Source organism: Manihot esculenta, chromosome 9 (genome assembly GCF_001659605.2).
Source record: "Manihot esculenta cultivar AM560-2 chromosome 9, M.esculenta_v8, whole genome shotgun sequence".
Taxonomy (NCBI): Eukaryota; Viridiplantae; Streptophyta; class Magnoliopsida; order Malpighiales; family Euphorbiaceae; genus Manihot; species Manihot esculenta.
Genome location: NC_035169.2, coordinates 6,535,040 through 6,552,305, shown reverse-complemented (window position 1 = coordinate 6,552,305; position 17,266 = coordinate 6,535,040). Strand labels below are relative to the sequence as shown.

The 17,266-nt window shown below is 30.7% G+C and overlaps 2 protein-coding genes across 2 annotated transcripts; one reads left to right on the top strand and one right to left on the bottom strand.

The window, feature by feature from the left end:
- Positions 1–2,963: 2,963 nt before the first annotated feature.
- On the bottom strand, positions 2,964–9,949 carry LOC110622978 (CDK5RAP3-like protein). The gene is made up of 10 exons (XM_021767760.2): positions 9,789–9,949; positions 9,564–9,698; positions 8,977–9,071; positions 8,806–8,900; positions 8,564–8,699; positions 8,319–8,468; positions 5,529–6,095; positions 5,194–5,402; positions 4,412–4,544; positions 2,964–3,461 (listed from the first exon to the last, which is right to left on the bottom strand). The coding sequence occupies exons 1-10, from the start codon at positions 9,847–9,849 to the stop codon at positions 3,330–3,332; spliced, it is 1,713 nt and encodes a 570-aa protein (XP_021623452.1). The 5' UTR covers positions 9,850–9,949; the 3' UTR covers positions 2,964–3,329.
- Positions 9,950–14,158: 4,209 nt separating this feature from the next.
- On the top strand, positions 14,159–16,861 carry LOC110622847 (outer envelope pore protein 16-3, chloroplastic/mitochondrial). Its single transcript, XM_021767528.2, has 3 exons — positions 14,159–14,312; positions 15,125–15,474; positions 16,456–16,861. Exons 2-3 carry the CDS (start codon positions 15,144–15,146, stop codon positions 16,602–16,604), a joined length of 480 nt encoding a protein of 159 aa, XP_021623220.1. The 5' UTR covers positions 14,159–14,312; positions 15,125–15,143; the 3' UTR covers positions 16,605–16,861.
- Positions 16,862–17,266: the final 405 nt, after the last annotated feature.

The following is a 17,266-nucleotide window of genomic DNA, read 5'->3' as shown; positions in this document are numbered from 1 at the left end:
ACAACAACCAGAAGAGGAGGCCGGCCAGACGACCTGGGTAAAGCAGTTTCAGCAGCTTGCTGGATGGTCCCGCCCTTCGCCTGCCATACCCGAAGGATCTTCAATGCACCATCCAGACGCCTTAGAGGTAACATCGAATTTTCAAGAATTTTGAACTGACCCATTTTTATTTCAGGAACTGCAAAAAGTTTCAAAACAGTGACAAGTCAGACACAGTTCCCCCCTAAGATGATAAGAGCAAAATCAAAGCAAACCTCTGGGGCACAAGGCAATCTGCTTGAAGAAGGCGTCGAATAGACCTGCCACAGATAAAACAAGAATTTTTCATTTCAACAGAAGGCTCAAGAATGAAGAAAAGCTGGCGCTGATATATACCCGGAGCCTGATAATTTAGCACAGGGCAGAACTACACTAGACTCTAAGCTAATGGTGTCAGATTTCTAAAAGATATTCACAGAAAAGGAAAGAAAGGAGATGTCCAGATAATGATGACAAGAAAGTAAAGGCGGCAGAGGACAAGAAGAATAGAGAAAAGACAGAAAGAGGAAAGAACAGATAGAATTCAGAAACTGTGCAACGACTGAAAGACGAAAGGATGTTATCAAGGCACCTGAACCCGAACAGACGCGATCATAATAGTTCTTGGTATTCACCCCCTCGGCAGTTGGAGCAATAACTGCCGAGAAGGTGAAGGGGCAATTGATGACCGCTGGATTCCTTCACCCCGGACCAGGGGCTTGACCACAGCCCAAGGCCCATGACGTAGAGGCCCACACACCTGATATACAGAACAAGCCTGGCTCACCCGACTCTCAAGGCCGGGCTCGACCCATTTTCTTCACTCAAGCCGGCCTGGCCCACACGAAGCAGGCCCTCTCCACCCAGGCTTAGCGTCTAACCCAACTCTCGGCCCAGTCCTGGATCCAGAGAAGTATTCGCCAGACAGCCTGGCAGATCCACTTGAACGTACGCACGAGGAGAATCAGAGGCCGTTACGCATGGAGCAGGCGGCTGATACCCTAGTACCTCCGAATCCGCATGACAGAGACGCGTGGCCCAATCCGGGAGAGACCTTTACACGTCACCAGCAAGCAAGACAATGTATAAAAGAGGAGTCCCCTCCTCAGGAAACTCAAGCCTTATTCAGTAACACAAAACCCTTGTAAAACCTTATTCCATTGGATCTCGGATCATCAATAGTGATGGAAACCCAACCTTTGTGATTGGAGATCCCATGAAAAAGGTTCATATGGGTAATAACAAGTCACTTATTAGTTCTGCTAGCACTATTTATTGTTGTCCCTTCCTATGGTGTGAGAAGTGCTGGACTGCATTAATGGGAGGATGAGATGAAAGCTCTTAATGATATTCATATCCCTTATGGTTGATGTATAATTACAGTATACACTTGATAATATTACCTATATAAGTGTAGAGTGGGTCCGTTTCTATGAGATTGTGGCATAATCTCTAGAGCACATATGAACTACAAGGCGCGCGCATGGCCTATTCACACAAAACAGTGTTGACAATAAGATATGTGGAGTGTTATGAGATTGATGGGATATTAGCATACAAAAAAGAGTTTTGGTTCATAGAAACAAAAGTTTTACCAATTACTCTGTATGTTAAGTCTTATTAATCTAGGTCTGGTTCATAGTTTAAAAGACACCAAATTCGAAATATATACACTAAATTTTTAAATCCAGCAATGAAAAATCTTTTGAAATATGTGAAGGATTGTTGTAAAATTAGTTTAGATTTCAAAAGATTTTATAGTCATGGAAGATTTTATGGTCGTTGAAAATTTTATAATCATTAAAAATTTTATTTATGAGATTTAAATATAATATTAAATCTAACCGTTATGATTTTATTATATTATCTCAAAATTTTTATAACCGCTTATAACACGGTCGTTTTTTCCACTATAAATAGCCTACATCTTTATAAAGATAGACACTCTCATTTTTCTACTTTATTATTTATTTTCAATTTTCTACTTTATTCTTTTTTTTTTATATTCAATTTTCTACTTTATTCATTTTTTTTATATTTTCTGTTGAGTTATAAATTAAAAATAAATTATTGTTGTCATAATCTTAAAAATTAAATCTCAAAAAAACCTATTTAATTTTAAAAATTATAAAATAAATTTTTAAAAATAGTGTTTAACACGATTCAAATTTCATTATTTTATCCTATTTTTATCACAAGCCGTTGATATCCATTGTTTATTGTTGATGCTTCACCCCTCTTACCTTGATAGAAGACATGAGATGTTATTTCTTACTTATATTTTTTATTATTTTCTGCACACGTGTCTCATAATTGTTAAATTTGTTAAAAACTAGGTTATTTGAAAAAGGTAGAGTATTAATTCACAGAATCAACTCATTAAAAATTAAAATATTCCTATCAAAAATTTATTTTATTCATAAAAATAAAACTATCGACCTATTTAAATATTTAAAAGAGTAGAGCGATGATCCACTTATTGATTACTTTTCTTTTGGTTACTCCTAACTGAGAATTCCAACTAATGCTCTAGTACCCAACTTAACAATAATTGCAAATTTTATGGAGCGAAGGGAACTGGCAGCCACCTTTTCTTCAAATGTCATCGAGCATGGAAGTTTGGATTCACTCCTCACTGCATATCAATCGATCTTGCTTATTTCTAATTCTGTGTTTGGTTATTGGTGGAGGTCATAGGGAATCGTAATCGAGCTGAGAATGGGAAGGAACTGACTAAAAGCTTTGTGTTCCCCTGATAGAGCACCTGGAGGATTCAAGGATCATCTTCAACATTTTCAAGTGCCTCATCTTCAATCTCCCCAAAAGCAATGGTGCCATTGATCTGGGAAATGACTAAAACAGGATCTGAAGAGAGCTACAAGGAGGAGAAGAAAAGAAAGAAAGTGGCAAAGCTTTAAGTTTATCACATTTCACAAAAACATAGCCTAGAATCATAAAGAGACAGAATCACCAGTCCCAGAATCTGATTCTCTAAACACAAAAAGATCAAAGCTACAAAGTATGAAACTATTTTTCCCTGCTGTTAAAATATTATCCATTTTCCACTAGAAAGTTCATCTAGATTTACAAAATAAGTAAATAAGCCATGTTCTGACATACGTCTCTAGATTGAAGTAATGTCTGCATGGCAGCATCGCAAAAATCTTGTCATGTTCAGAAACTTTTATTAAGTGGGTGGAGCTTCAGCTTACAGCAAGAATATGAAGTGAATGGTGAAAAATAGCTATTATCCACCTCCTACATCATCCTAACAGTAACATTCTTGCCTCAAGAAAAAGACTTTTGGGAGTTCAAGCACTAATTCCACTGTTCAATAAGGTATTGATCTCGCCAATTAGATTCACTGGCCTTCTGTCAAACATTGATGAAAGTGTACTCTCACAGAGCCTCTTCAGCTCCCTGGTTTTTGCAAGAGCTGCTTCCTGCAATTTAAACAACATAAACTCAATATTTCCTTCTTGAAATTAAACCCCCTGATATTTGTCAATCTGTTGATAATTTGTTTTCAGTCAACAAAAGTGTATTTCAGAATTTTACATCTCTCCAAAGATGTTATGCAATAATATAAGTCTTCATATAAAATAAGAATCAGGATAAAAATGGATCTGAGTAATCAAATCTATATTGCATGAATGCAAGAAAAAACTCTAGAATTCAACAAAAGGAAAAGATTAAAAGAAATTAACCTGGTATCTTTACCTATCTGTGGAAAAATTTAGAAATCACAAATTATCATCATGAGCAAGGCCAAAATATATATGGGGCATACACCATCCCCTAAAAGATTCCAAAACATCAGACTAAGATAAAAGGATCCGAAAGCTAAGCAAATATTGACATACAGATTCCAGATATCTTACAAATATAATGCATTGAAACAATTGGAAACCAATCATCCTTCAGGAACAGAAAAATATCCTGATGCTGTTCACATAAAAGTTGTGTGTGGACAAGCATTAATGTACAAGCAAATCAACTATAGAAGTCTCAACTTTAAAGATCCTTTTCCTTTTGTTTCACATGACACGTACACTTTGATGTCACAAAATGTCAGGGATTCATAATATTTTCTTCAGAATATAATTATTATCCCTTTACCTTAATTTTCATTTGTATGTGTTCCTTAATTTTGAATATATTTCCCATCTAAAAGAAAATTGGATAGCAGATAGAGAAGAGAATCATAGATATATAGGTCCCAAAATTAAAAAATATTGAATATGTTCTTTCTGTCTCCTATCTGGAAGAACCGAAAGGGCTAAAAGAATATCAAAGCAACAGAATTAGGAAAGGTGAAGAGAGCAACCTGAAGATACAAAGGCATAATACTTTTTCAGGAAGAACGACCAATAATGTTATATATAAAATTAACCTGCTTTGGCCATGATGAAGATAAAGAATTCTGAAGTTCCATGCGTTTAGCAGCCAAGTCCTTCAACCCCTCCTTTAACTTCTGCTCGTGATGCTTCTTTTCCTCCAATGTACCTACCAATCTGTCGAGAAACCTGAAATTCAAGCAGACAATTGGAGTTAAGTAGCATCATAATTCATTTTGCTTATAATAAAAAGCCAAAAATTAAAAGATACAGGTGCCCAGTAGAGAAACAATGTAGTCAAGCAAGTTGCAAAACTAAACAAAAGTAATAATAACAATAAAACAAAACAAGAAAAGTCCATGTTATCTCTGCAAGCATCAGATATTAACTCTTGACTGAGATTGGCGACTGGTAACAAAATTGCTGTTTGTCAAACAGGCAGGTCCATTTCACATTTTGAAACTATGAAATGAAATAACAAATTGCTGGTTAAGCCTACGTTTCAGGTCAAACAGATAATTGTCTGACCAAGTTGACCAGTCAGTTAATAGAAGTGTTGAGTAATTCTCAAGCATCAAGGCCATGATTTGGCAATTTCAAGTTTTCCACCAGAACTACCAGTAAGTTGAAAAAATGCATGTAGAAAAGGAAAATAGTTCATCTATCAGATGCTGATGTAGAACTTTTCCTGAACTGGAAAAGAAAACTCCACAATACCTACCTTGTATCAACATATAGCAAAACAGTTCAAGTTTGCTTGAAAGTTTCACCGTAAAGTAATAAAAGAAAAATGTAAAGGGCAAGAAATAAAACAAATATTTAAATTGTCTGGGAGCACCTTTTGGAGTTAAGAATCATGATCAAGTCACGTGTTTTCCGATTAGTCAGCAAGGAAATTGCCAAGGAAACATCAGACAACAATGTCTCAATGGCATCAGGGGTATATTGCTGCAGCACCAAGGGAGCAACTGACTGGACTTGATGTTGCAAGGATAAAGTATCTCCATTTCTCAACTCAGCCAATCGTTGGCTCAAAAATGCTTTGATCTATTATGAAGTGTTAATACCAAACTAGTTAATTACTCAAAGCCAAAGAAAAATAATAACAACAATAACAATAATAACATTTATATAATGATATCACAATAAGTAATTGCATAATGATGACTACACCTCGTACAAATCGTCAAGAAGGTTATTCCTGTACTCAGTCTCCAAGAGTTGGCTCCTGCCTTCCTTCACCCCTGGATTTTGACTCGGAGGATCTGCAACATGTGTCTGATTTTCTAGGCTGATATTGGGCAAATTGACATCATCAATCACATCCACCCGAGGTGTTTCAACACTGATATCCCAAGATATTTCTGATACAGAAATCTCTGGATGCAAGTTGCCTTCCCTTTTATTTAATGGGGTTTGATCAGATCCTATAGCTTCATTTTGTGATGAATTCTCTATGATGTCACTAGCATTCACAATTTCGTAAGGACCCAAACCATTACCACCATCATCTGTTTCTTCCACAGCACCAATATCCCAATCAATCTGAGAGCTATCAACAGAAATATCCCAGTCAATATTATCTGCAGTAAAATCCCCATTCCGTCTCACATTGCTCGATTCATCAAAACTCAATCCAATATTTTCAGAATCAAGGATCTCTGGAACAGCAGAAACATTTAGAGAAGGGGGATATTCATGAATTTTTTTCAAGTTCAACAATACTGCCTGTGCGGATTTCTGCAATTGCATTCCCATGCTGAATTAAAGTATGAAATAAATTGATATAATCAACTTTCAATTCTATAAAATAGGTGGAAGTCTTCATTTTCCTTCCAACTCTCTAAATATTTTTGACATGATGGCTAAAAGATAATTACATGCATGCAAGGAATTAAACAATTAAAATACTAAACAAATGCACATTTGAGTCACTAGAACAGAATAAATATTACACTCCCTCTGTTCCATAATTTTTATCCACCTTTCCATTTTTATTTGTCCCAAAATATTGTTCATTTTCTTTTTCTATATTATAGTTAACATATAAATTGACTATTATAACCCTATTTAATTTTATATCGTTTTCAACACAATCTCTCATTTACTGTTTATTTTTTCCAACTGAGAATTCAAACTATCAATTAATATTTAATATAGCTACGTATATATCTTCATCTCAGACTACAATTACACTCACATATATTTCCACTTAATATTACTAATAATGTTTTTATTGTTTCAATAAAACCTAGTGTCCTCATTTTATATTAAAGATGGTATAATTGGAAAGTCAATGGAAAAAATTTATCCTATAACTAAAATAACTATCATTTATTAATTTGTGTGAAAAAGTAAGTAGACAAACATTGTTGGACGGAGGGACTAATAAATAAAAACTTAAGAGGACACAATCTTAAATAGACTAAACATTTAATGTATCCCATTTATGCTAAGTTAATCAATGATGTGACAAGTAAGGCCCACCTAGATCACAATTCAAGGTGATGGATCCAACTAAGCCCATTTGATAGATAGGTCATAGGACCAACAAAGAAACAACATGCACCAAGTAAAATAAATTAAAATAACCAAGTAGGGCCTGTAACAACTAATTTAAAATGATAACTGAAAAAAAAAAAAAAAGTAAACTACACTTCATTTGTTTTGTAAAAAAAAAAAATTCTATGGAGGAAAATATTTTTGAAGAAACTAACTCGCTATTGTTTAGTTGCAACGTTAAAAATCAGTTGCAAATTATTTTCTAGATTCTAGAGTACATTGGAAACCATTATTTTCCTTTCAATATTTAAGACTAACAATGTTTGAACATAAATAACTTAATAATTTTCTTATTAAAGTTGGGTTGCAAATGAGTAAATTTTGGCAGGCGCAAGAGTGGTCAACATATTAATAGGTATATGCTTTTGTTTCTCCCTTATAAGTTCTATGCCCTTACAAGAAATATAATTATGTTGGTCACAAAATTTTGTATAAAGAACAAATTATTGATGACCTTAAAAACAGTGGGAGACAATTATCAAATTTGATTCTATAATTCCAAGAAAGGTGACACTAAAATTGTCTATAAGCATGCCAGTCCAAGACCTAAGACTTTTAGGACCAGTTCACTTGTAGAAAATTAGAATGCAAACTGGAAATGGAGTTTCATGTTCACATATGTCAGTTTTCCAAATTGGAAAACTAAAAAACTATTTTCTCTTTTTTCAAAATTTAACGAAGATTTAGAAAACAATTTTAAGTTGTTTTAAACTAATTTCCTTTAAAATTTTGTTTTCCAACTATGTTCTAGAAAGAAAACAATGGCTCTTCTATATAAAAATTATATTATAACATTTTGATAACTAAAATAAAATAATTATTTAAAAATATTATTTATAGTTATAAAAGATTGGTCATATTTATTATAAATAAATTAAAAATTTTAAAAGACAAATCAATTTTCAAGTATATTTTATAATATTTTTTAATTATAAAAGTTATATATTTTTTTTTATTATTTTGAACTAAAAAACTATTTTCCATTATTGATAAGTGAACTGCATATTCCATGTTTTCCTATGTTTTCCATTAAAAATGAAAACTATAGTTTCTTAGAAAATGGAAAGTGAAAAATGGAAAAAGGAAAATTGTTTTCTATGAGCAAACACACCCTTAATGTTTCATTGTTTTTAATGAGGGTAGCAAGACAACTTCTCAAGCTGCCAAATTACTCTCTGCTAAACTCCCTGCTTGCTTGTATTTAAAATAATAATAATAATAATAATAATAATAATAATAATAATAATAATAATAAAAGAAGAAGAAGAAGAAGAAGAAGATGATGATGATGATGATGATTATAATGATTATGCAGCAGATTGGCAAGAAAACGGACTGGTTCCCAGTTTTCCCAGACCAGGTTGACAGAAAAAGGGTGGAAAAAGAGAGGCATTTCCTTACATCCTTTTCTGTGTGAACATCTCTGATAAAAGTGGAATAATATTCTATTGTGCGCAGCATCGAATCACTATTTATAACTTCTAGAATCCTGCTAAATGTGCTTGGAAGCAATTTTGCAGTATCTAAGAGTTCAGACCTGACATTGTTTCCCTGCATAAAGAAATTAATTAATTATTGACAATAAAAGCAAAGACAAATATTTCTATCCAGTTCGAAACTATCAGTAGAATGGTGTAAGATCTAGCCTGCAATCCAAGCTCTTGACAAGCCTCAATATATTTAGCTGCTGAAAGAGATGCACTTCTTTTTATGTCAGCCTCCTTCCGCTCTAGTTCTGCTAATTGTTGCTGGATCTTCTGCACCTGCTTTTTCTGATATGGTCTTCATCATTTAAAGGAAAAAAGAAATATCAGTAATTGAAATCCCATCAACAAACGAGTTGTAAATTCTTCTTAAAGATCAAGTGGAAAAAACAACGTAGACTCACATTTCATAATTTACATTCTGAATTATTACTTGGGCAGCCTCACCTAGGTAGATATAGTCTTTCTCAAAAGAGCGCACAATTGCCTCCCAAGCACCCTACCAAAGGAATATACATTTAACAATCCTCAAAAAAGTCTAATTTGAAAAGGAGAAAAAGAGATGACTTTCTTACAGCAGCACCTGATAGCCGGCCAAATATGTTCCGGCTCTCTGGCGTTGTTTTCACAAGAATATCATAAATTTTCTTGGCCTCCAAGTACCCAATCCCTGAAAATGGTATACTGATGATCATCCACAACAAAATTTGCAAGAATAGACAAAAGACAGCTAATTTTGAAAATCTAGAGCAAACGCCTAAATTTGGATCAACAATTAGTCATTGACAGTGATCCATAAGCATTTCCCCTACTCTGAGCTACTCCTTAAATAAGAACCATTACTAACAATGGATTTCCACACAGGAATCATACTTTGTTACGTTTATTCAAATTTAAGAATGAAGTAGAGTTTTATTAACAGAGCTGAAACACAGGAATTCCACATATAAAAGAAGAGAATAAAATGAAAAACTTAGCTTTTACCTTGGATTAAGTTTTAGTAAATCAAACAATATCTTTCTCAGTTCCCATCAAGCAAATTTAAATTCCAAATTTTTCTAAAGACAAGACAACAGAATGAAATTATTCGAATCGAATTAAAGCTAGAAACAGTCAAACAAGAATACAAATAATAATAAAATTAGTAGGGAGAAAACAAAACCTTCAGGGTCAAGGGTTTGGAAATAGGTATCGATATCCTTAGGCAGAGAAGCGAACTCCTTGGAAATTCGAGCTCTAACAGCGGAAATCCGTTTTCTCCAATCGGCCGGAATTCTCTTCCGATCAACCAGCCATTCTACCAATCCAAATAATTAAAAGAAAAGAAATCAAAATAGGTAATAAGAAAATAAAAGGGTAGCATCGGATTATGATGGAAGGTAGATACCTCCAAGTCGGGAGAATGTGATGTCGATAGGGAGATTTCGAATGTCCTCTGGAGTCTGCATTTTCTTGAATTTTCACAGAGAGCTTCAGGAGCTTGTTTCGGTGTTAACTGCTAGTGAATCCACTGTTTAGTGCTCTCCCACTATATAGTATTGAAACTCACTCACCGATTATCCTCTCTATTAAAAAGACTCAATAAAAGTATTAGCTTTATTTAATTTTAACAGTTAAATATTATAAAAATGTTTAAAATATTTTTTATTTTTAATTTTAAATATTATAAAAAAATAAAATATTTTCAATATAAAAAATTAATTAATAAATATTTTAAAAATTTAAGAGATTAATTATAAAATTTTTTAAAATATAAAAATTAAATAATAAAATATTTAATAAAAAATTAATTAATAAATCTTTTAAACGTTAAAAACTTTTTAATATATTTCTAAAAATTAAGAAATCAATTTATGAAATTCTCAATCTTATAAAATTTAATAATAATTTTTACTTTATTTTTTTTATTTTTTACAAAGGTAATTAAGGATTATACGAATTTAGGGTATTTATGGGTTGCAATCCAATTCAATTTAAATCATTAAATTTAAAAAAGTAATATTTAATCAGTTTAAATATTTTATTTAATTTATGTAACACTTAATTATTATATTTTAATTTGACTTTTCAGTATGTTTTATATAATATTAATAAAAAAATTTATATTTTAATTATTATTAGAAATGTAATATTTTAGTTGAATTATTTTTATTTTTATAATTTTTAATTTTTAATTTTTAAAAATTAAAGTTAATTATAGTTTTGAAAAAAATTAAAATCATGTGCAGAAATTATTTTAATTTTTTAATTTTTATAAATTAAAATTAATCACTGAAAAAGTTAAAATAATATATAAAAATTATTTTAACTTTTATTTTAATTTTTTTAATTTCTATAAAATCAAAACTAAAGTTATAATTTTTACTTTTAAAGTTAATTTTTTTTTGTATTTTTATTATTAGGAATATAGTTTGTAAAATTTGAAGTGTTTAGTTTATAAAATCAATTAGATTTTTTTATTTTTTATTATTTGAAAAGTAACCCTAAGTTTAATTATTTTACTTTTATTTATTTGATATTTTTTTAATTTATATCTAAAAAATTAAAATTTTTAGTACTTTTTGTTAATTTTATCTTATTTTGTCAATTTTAATTTAATTTAAAATTTTATATTAATTTTAATTTATGGTCAAAATTGAGATTGAAGTTTGATGTTGTGTTAATATTAATATTTTATTCAGAATTATTAGCGTGGCTTAAAGTCCCATAATAAAAAATTTAAAACTTTATGATAATTTATCAATTATAGTAAATTTCAAAGTTTTGTTTTAACTATAGTCAATTTATTAATTAAATTATTTAAAATTAATATTTTTATTTATTTTTTTTACTTAATATAATTTATAAAAAAAATTATCATTATATTTTATTAACATATTTATGAAAATTATTTGTAAAATAAATATAATGTTTTATCATTAGAAATATTATATATATTTTTTGAAACTCTGTTGGAAATAAATTTTATTTTCTCTCAACTAATACTTTTAAAACGTAAAATGTTCTTTGAGCTTGGGAGTTAACTTATATAATAACAGAAAAATATTTAAGTAGATGTATATAAAATTATATTAAATTATTTCCTATTATTTGGTATTTCTCAAAGAATTAGTAGTAAATTTTTTTTTTTCTTATTACTAGTAATTTAATATTTTTATTATATTTCGTATATGTGCTTTTATTATATTTTTTTCAAAGCAATAGTAATCATTAATTAATACATGTTTTATTTAAAAATAAAATATAATTGATCAGAGTTGGCATGTTAAAATTAAGTAGTATTAAAATAAATCATGCATTATGTGGTGGTAGATTAATATATTTATTTATTTATTTAGTATGACATATATAAAATAAATAAATATATTAACTTTTTATTGTATTAAATAATAAAATATTAATTTTAACTACTTTTAGATTAAGATATTTAATTAGCTATAATTAAATAAAATTTTGAAATTAGACCAAAAAAAAAGCAAAAAAGCTTTAGAGTTTTTTTATTATGAAATTGTAACGACTAGAAAATTAGATCGTTACTAGCGCTCGAGTTTAGATTGACTTGAGATTGTTGAAGTTCGGAACAATGCTACTATACATCCTGCTAAATTTGATATAATCTCAAACATTCATAATATTTTTAATCTCTTAAATCAAGACACGACATTTATGTAAGTACATAATTGAAAATAAAAACTCATATAAAAGATCTCATCAAATATTTCAGTATGATCATTATTGCATGCCTCAATTTGGTTCAAACATAATTTAAATTTAAAATTTTACACTATAAGATCATTAACAAAGGAATCATAAAAAATAGAATATGGACAAAATACAATTCTAAACCATAAAGTAATATATGTTCACAACTATTCCTATTATATTAAAACTATATCATAAAATATTGCTGAACTTCTGAACAAACTCTAATCCTGAAAATATAGAGTTAAGAGAAAAAAAAAAAAGCTATGAGAGTTTAATGAACAGAAATATAATATAAAATAGTTTAATCAGTTATATGATCGTATAAATGCATTACAATATAATAATTCACATTAAGATAGATTTATCACCAGTAACCCTCCATAATTTCAATAGTGTCTAACCCATAATAAATTTTCTTACATAATGTCAGTAGCGTAGAATGAGTCTCGACTTAGACTTCCATATCTACCATAACATATTATAACATGCTCGATGATTAGTGGGTCATCCAATATCCATCCACAATAATAATTAATTTTACAATGCATTATATTTGTGAACTCTAATGCAAAACAACCTAATTATATACACATGATATTCGTGATGTATGAATATGTTTAAAACGTTTAATTTCTTCAAAATAATAGTTTAGTTTAATTTAGTTTTACTCACTTTTAGCTGGCGCAAGCCTAACTCTAAAAAAGCTATTTCACTATTGACTTGTACGGTCCTCCAACTCTAATCATATACAGATGGACTTAAATGAGAGATCAAATATAACTTTTATAGCTCTTAAAATTATTCCAAAAAATCATTAAAAGCATATAAGGAAGCATAAAACGGATTAAAAATAGCTGGACATAAGACTTTTGACGGTAGGTTCGGTTGCCTAAAGTTTTCTTATAAATCTGAAAGTCAAACTTTCGAATGCACTTTTGGTGGTCAAAGATGGTGGCCTCAAGTGTAGGTTTGGCGGCAAAATTTGGATTTTGAGTTCATATCAAATCCGATTCTGTTTTTGCAATCAAGCCCCCAAAAGCAACCAAATCAATAATAAGCCTATAAAACTACTCAAAAACCCAACTAGAGTCTCAAAATAACTTATCAAAATAGAAATTCATCCACTATCTACAAATTTAAAAACTTAAACCTCAAAACTTTGCATGCAATGAAATCATTTTAAAATAGTTTTCAAGTCTCTTTAGAATTCAAAACTGAAGATAAAGTAAAAGTTTCAACTTATCTATTTGAAAAAAACACAACCACAATAAGAGAAAGTTTGGAGAGGAGGAGGAGATGAGTTCCGGTTACTAAAACCTTAAACCCAAATTTGATTTTAAAAACCCAAAGGCCATTTGGGGAAAAGAGGGGATTGGCCGAAAAAATTCGTAGTAAGAAATGTTGAGAAGAGTGAAACTTATCTTTATCTGAAAGAAGAGAAAAAAACTCATTTCATAATCGAGTTGAAGGCATATAACTCGATTTGGCAATTTATATTCGGCGGCTGAATCTCGGTCAAACTTTAATATTTCGAAAAATATTTTTTTAAACACATTTTAAAGTACTTAAAATTTATTTTGTATAAACTCATTTCACTCTTCTAAAATTTTCAATTTTAAAATTTTGAATTCCAATAAAAATTCTATTAAAAAGTTAAAATTTCAATACTGAAATTTAATCAAATATTAGTTAAAATTTTTACCTATGTAAGCAACCCTGATCTCAATTTTAACAATTCATTAAATTAATATAAAAATTTGAAATTAGACTAAAATTAACACAACAAATTTAAATTAAGATAAAGGTTAACATGGATTAAGGATGGGCTAAAATTGATAAAAGCAATAAAATTTTAAACTTTTAATTTTTTAATTATTATATATTGTATAGTAAATTAATATCCTTACATTTATTTCATAAAAATAATAAATTAATACATATAAATATATTTTTTAAAATCAATACATATTTATATACATATTAATTATTTTATATGACAATATAAATAATTTATTAAACACTTAAAATATATGACTGGAATAAGTTATCGATTATTACTTAGAATAAGTTGTAAGCCACTGTGCAACCATTAAACCAAACATTGCCTTAGCATTTTAGCCAAAATTGAAACCAACAAAATTCGTTTTGTGTGTTGAGTGGGGAGTGTTAAGCCTCTGCCCGCTTCGAACTAGATCAAAGTCCCAAGGTAATCAATTTCATTTTATTTCTCTTTCTTTAGTTTCTAATTTTGTGGTATCATGTGTTCGTTTATGTTGATTATCTAGTGTTTACGTCGAAATCCAATCTTAATCGCTTGCTGAAAATTTAGTATTCATGATTGGATCTGCGTGTTCGTTGAAATCTCAGGCGACGGAGCGATAGAGATTGTTTTAATTTGGTTACTGGAGAAGCAATTTTCAATTTTCGATTTTCGATTTGGGCGTTTGCTTTGTTAGGCTACTTGTTGTAGTAGTTTTTTTTTCAAAAAAAAGAAAAATTCGTTTTGATGTTCTATTTCCTTTAGATTGCTGCTTAACGTTTTATAGGTGCTTCCAATTGCTCCCTTACTCTTTTTAAGACCCCTTCAGGTTTGTTATTTTTGAGAATTTTGAGCTGCATCAATTGCTTTTGAATGCAAGATATATCCTTCTTTCTGTTTCCATGTATAACAGTTCCTTAAATACTCGGTTCCAATGAAATGTGTGATTTTTCTGCCTGGTTATGACTCTGATAAGTGGTTGCATAGATGCATTAAGGTATACTGTGGATTCATGTCTACATGTAATGATGCCAATGCTGTTATAGTTGGCATTCTAGTTAGTTGTATGCTTCAATTTGTGCCATTTTCAACTGGGTTGCTAAGTTTCTTAGTGAAAGAATGGAATGTATACAAGGAAACAAGGTTGATTTATTTGCTTTCGATGCTTGGGTTTTTTTATTGTCAAAAGCATTTTCATTTTGTAGGGACTATTGCAAGTGCTAACTTGTTTTTTTTCCTTCTATTGTAATTATATACAGTACCCAGTTAGAAGGCAGTATGGATCCATCAGAACTAAGGTATCTGGAGGATGATGATACTCCCACGATGAAAACAATTAAGGGTGCTACCATGGGTTTAGTTGCTGGAACTATCTGGGGGACTGTTGTTGCCACTTGGTATGATGTGCCTCGTGTCGAGAAACATGTTGCACTTCCAGGTCTAATAAGGACTGTCAAGATGATGGGTAACTATGGGATGACTTTTGCAGCAATTGGAGGAGTTTATATAGGTGTTGAGCAGATGATGCAACATTATAGGATGAAAAGAGATTTTGTCAATGGAGCTGTTGGTGGTTTTGTTGCTGGAGCTTCCATTCTAGGCTTCAAAGGTGATGATTCTTGTTAAGTGGATGCTTCCTTTTCTTTCTTTTTCTTTTTTTACTCAGCCATTTAAAAATGGAAATTTGATCAATGGAAAATGGTATTGCTGATATGTGATCACTTTTCGGCTGGAGTATATTTCACTCCTGTTACTCCCATTAATGGTGGATATTAGAACATGTACTGGTTATGATAAACATAATTATTATCCTGGATCTATGAGTTGCAATGTGGTGCTATAGTCAGATAGTCAAAAGAAGAACTAACTGTAACATTTACATGTATCATGTATCAATTTGTGTGCTTTTACCAAATGTCAAAAATAATAGTATAATGGTATTACCAGTATATTGGCATTTGTTTTGCCTAATTTATCACAACTCAGATTAAACATACCTATGGAATTTTTTAGAGTCCTCTCTCCTCCATTCCATAGAAATATGATGCAGAATTGATCTTAGGAAAGTGTTAAATAAATATGAATTTGAAATTTTAACAAATGTCGTGCTTGCCTGCCAGCACTTTTTTGGTTGAGAATGAATGCGATAAGGAGGATTATAGTTGCATATTCTGAGTTAAATGTAGTAAATCACATTTTATGTTAAAAACTTTTCTGAATGCTGTTTTCTCCATCTGTCAATCTTCACATGCCATCATGTTGAATCCCTTTTCTCATTCTCAATCAACCTAGCCATAAAATTTCTATGGAGCCAAAGAGTTTTTTTTTTCTGCTGATGACCATATATGGAGAAGAGTGCAATGTTAGCACAACGACGTGCTCTAAGTAGTGTTTGTCTGTTATAGCACCTTAGTTTAGCTATGGAAGCTCGTAGGTGTACAATCATTAACATATTTTTTATGTGTTTGTCCTACTTGAAGATTATAGTTATGAATTTTAGTCTACCAAATGTTGACTCTGGTAGTTTGATGCTTTATTCATCTGTCATGATTGTCAATTGAAATTGAATAGTATGCTGCACATTTTGCAGGAAGGAGCATCTCAACAGCTGTTTCTGCTGGAACAGCACTGGCAGTTACTTCTGCTTTAATTGATGCTGGAGGCCAAACCACAAGAACAGACATCGGCAAGGAATACTACCCCTACACCACCAAGAAAAGGTCCACCGTTGAGAGTTAATTTCTTGATGCTATTGGAAAGAAGACGCTGGCAAACTAATGGGGAAGAAGTTTTCGTGGATTCCTGAATGACCCTATATTCTTTTGGAGATGTAATCGTACTCTTGGAGTGCCAGGTAGGCATTCTAAATAATACGCATGTCATTTTGTTCTTTGTTCAGAAGACCTGTTAAGATGTTTGTTTTTCAGTTTGAGACAGCTGTTGTTTTCTGATAAACTAACTTGAAACAGAGGCCAAGAAAAATAACTGTTCTGGTACTTTTGAAAGCGCAAGAAGGATTATGTGGAGAGTTCTCTTTCCACAGTGCAAAGTTGGCAACTTAGATTTCATAATGGAGAATTACTAACTAGATTATTTGATGGCACCAAAGCTTACAAGTTTTAAATTTGGTTGTTCTGTGTAATCATAAAAATAAATTAAACATAATAATACTATTTGAAAAGGAAAAAAAAAAAAGAGAGAGAGAATTGCAAGAAAATAAGAGAATATCTTTTTTTTTTGTTTGTTTATTTGACATTTTGGAAAAGAACAATTCTTGCATAGAAAACAACTGCTAGTCTTCAAAGTCAAGTACTTTAAACTATGGGCACATAGGAGACTGACTCTGTGATGCCAAATGAGCAAATTTTGGTTTGAAGTGGACAAATTAACTGTAATTGCAA

Bases quoted from the DNA above. Each gene is read 5' to 3' on its own strand.
- LOC110622978 (XM_021767760.2), bottom strand. From the start codon at position 9,849: ATGCAGACTCCAGAGGACATTCGAAATCTCCCTATCGACATCACATTC. The intron at 8,901-8,976 runs GTAAGAAAGTCA...TTCCTTTGGTAG, and splicing joins GCCGGCTATCAGGTGCTGCT to GGTGCTTGGGAGGCAATTGT. The intron at 3,462-4,411 runs GTTAATTTTATA...TTTAAATTGCAG, and splicing joins CTTCATCATGGCCAAAGCAG to GAAGCAGCTCTTGCAAAAAC.
- LOC110622847 (XM_021767528.2), top strand. From the start codon at position 15,144: ATGGATCCATCAGAACTAAGGTATCTGGAGGATGATGATACTCCCACG. The intron at 15,475-16,455 runs GTGATGATTCTT...CACATTTTGCAG, and splicing joins TTCCATTCTAGGCTTCAAAG to GAAGGAGCATCTCAACAGCT.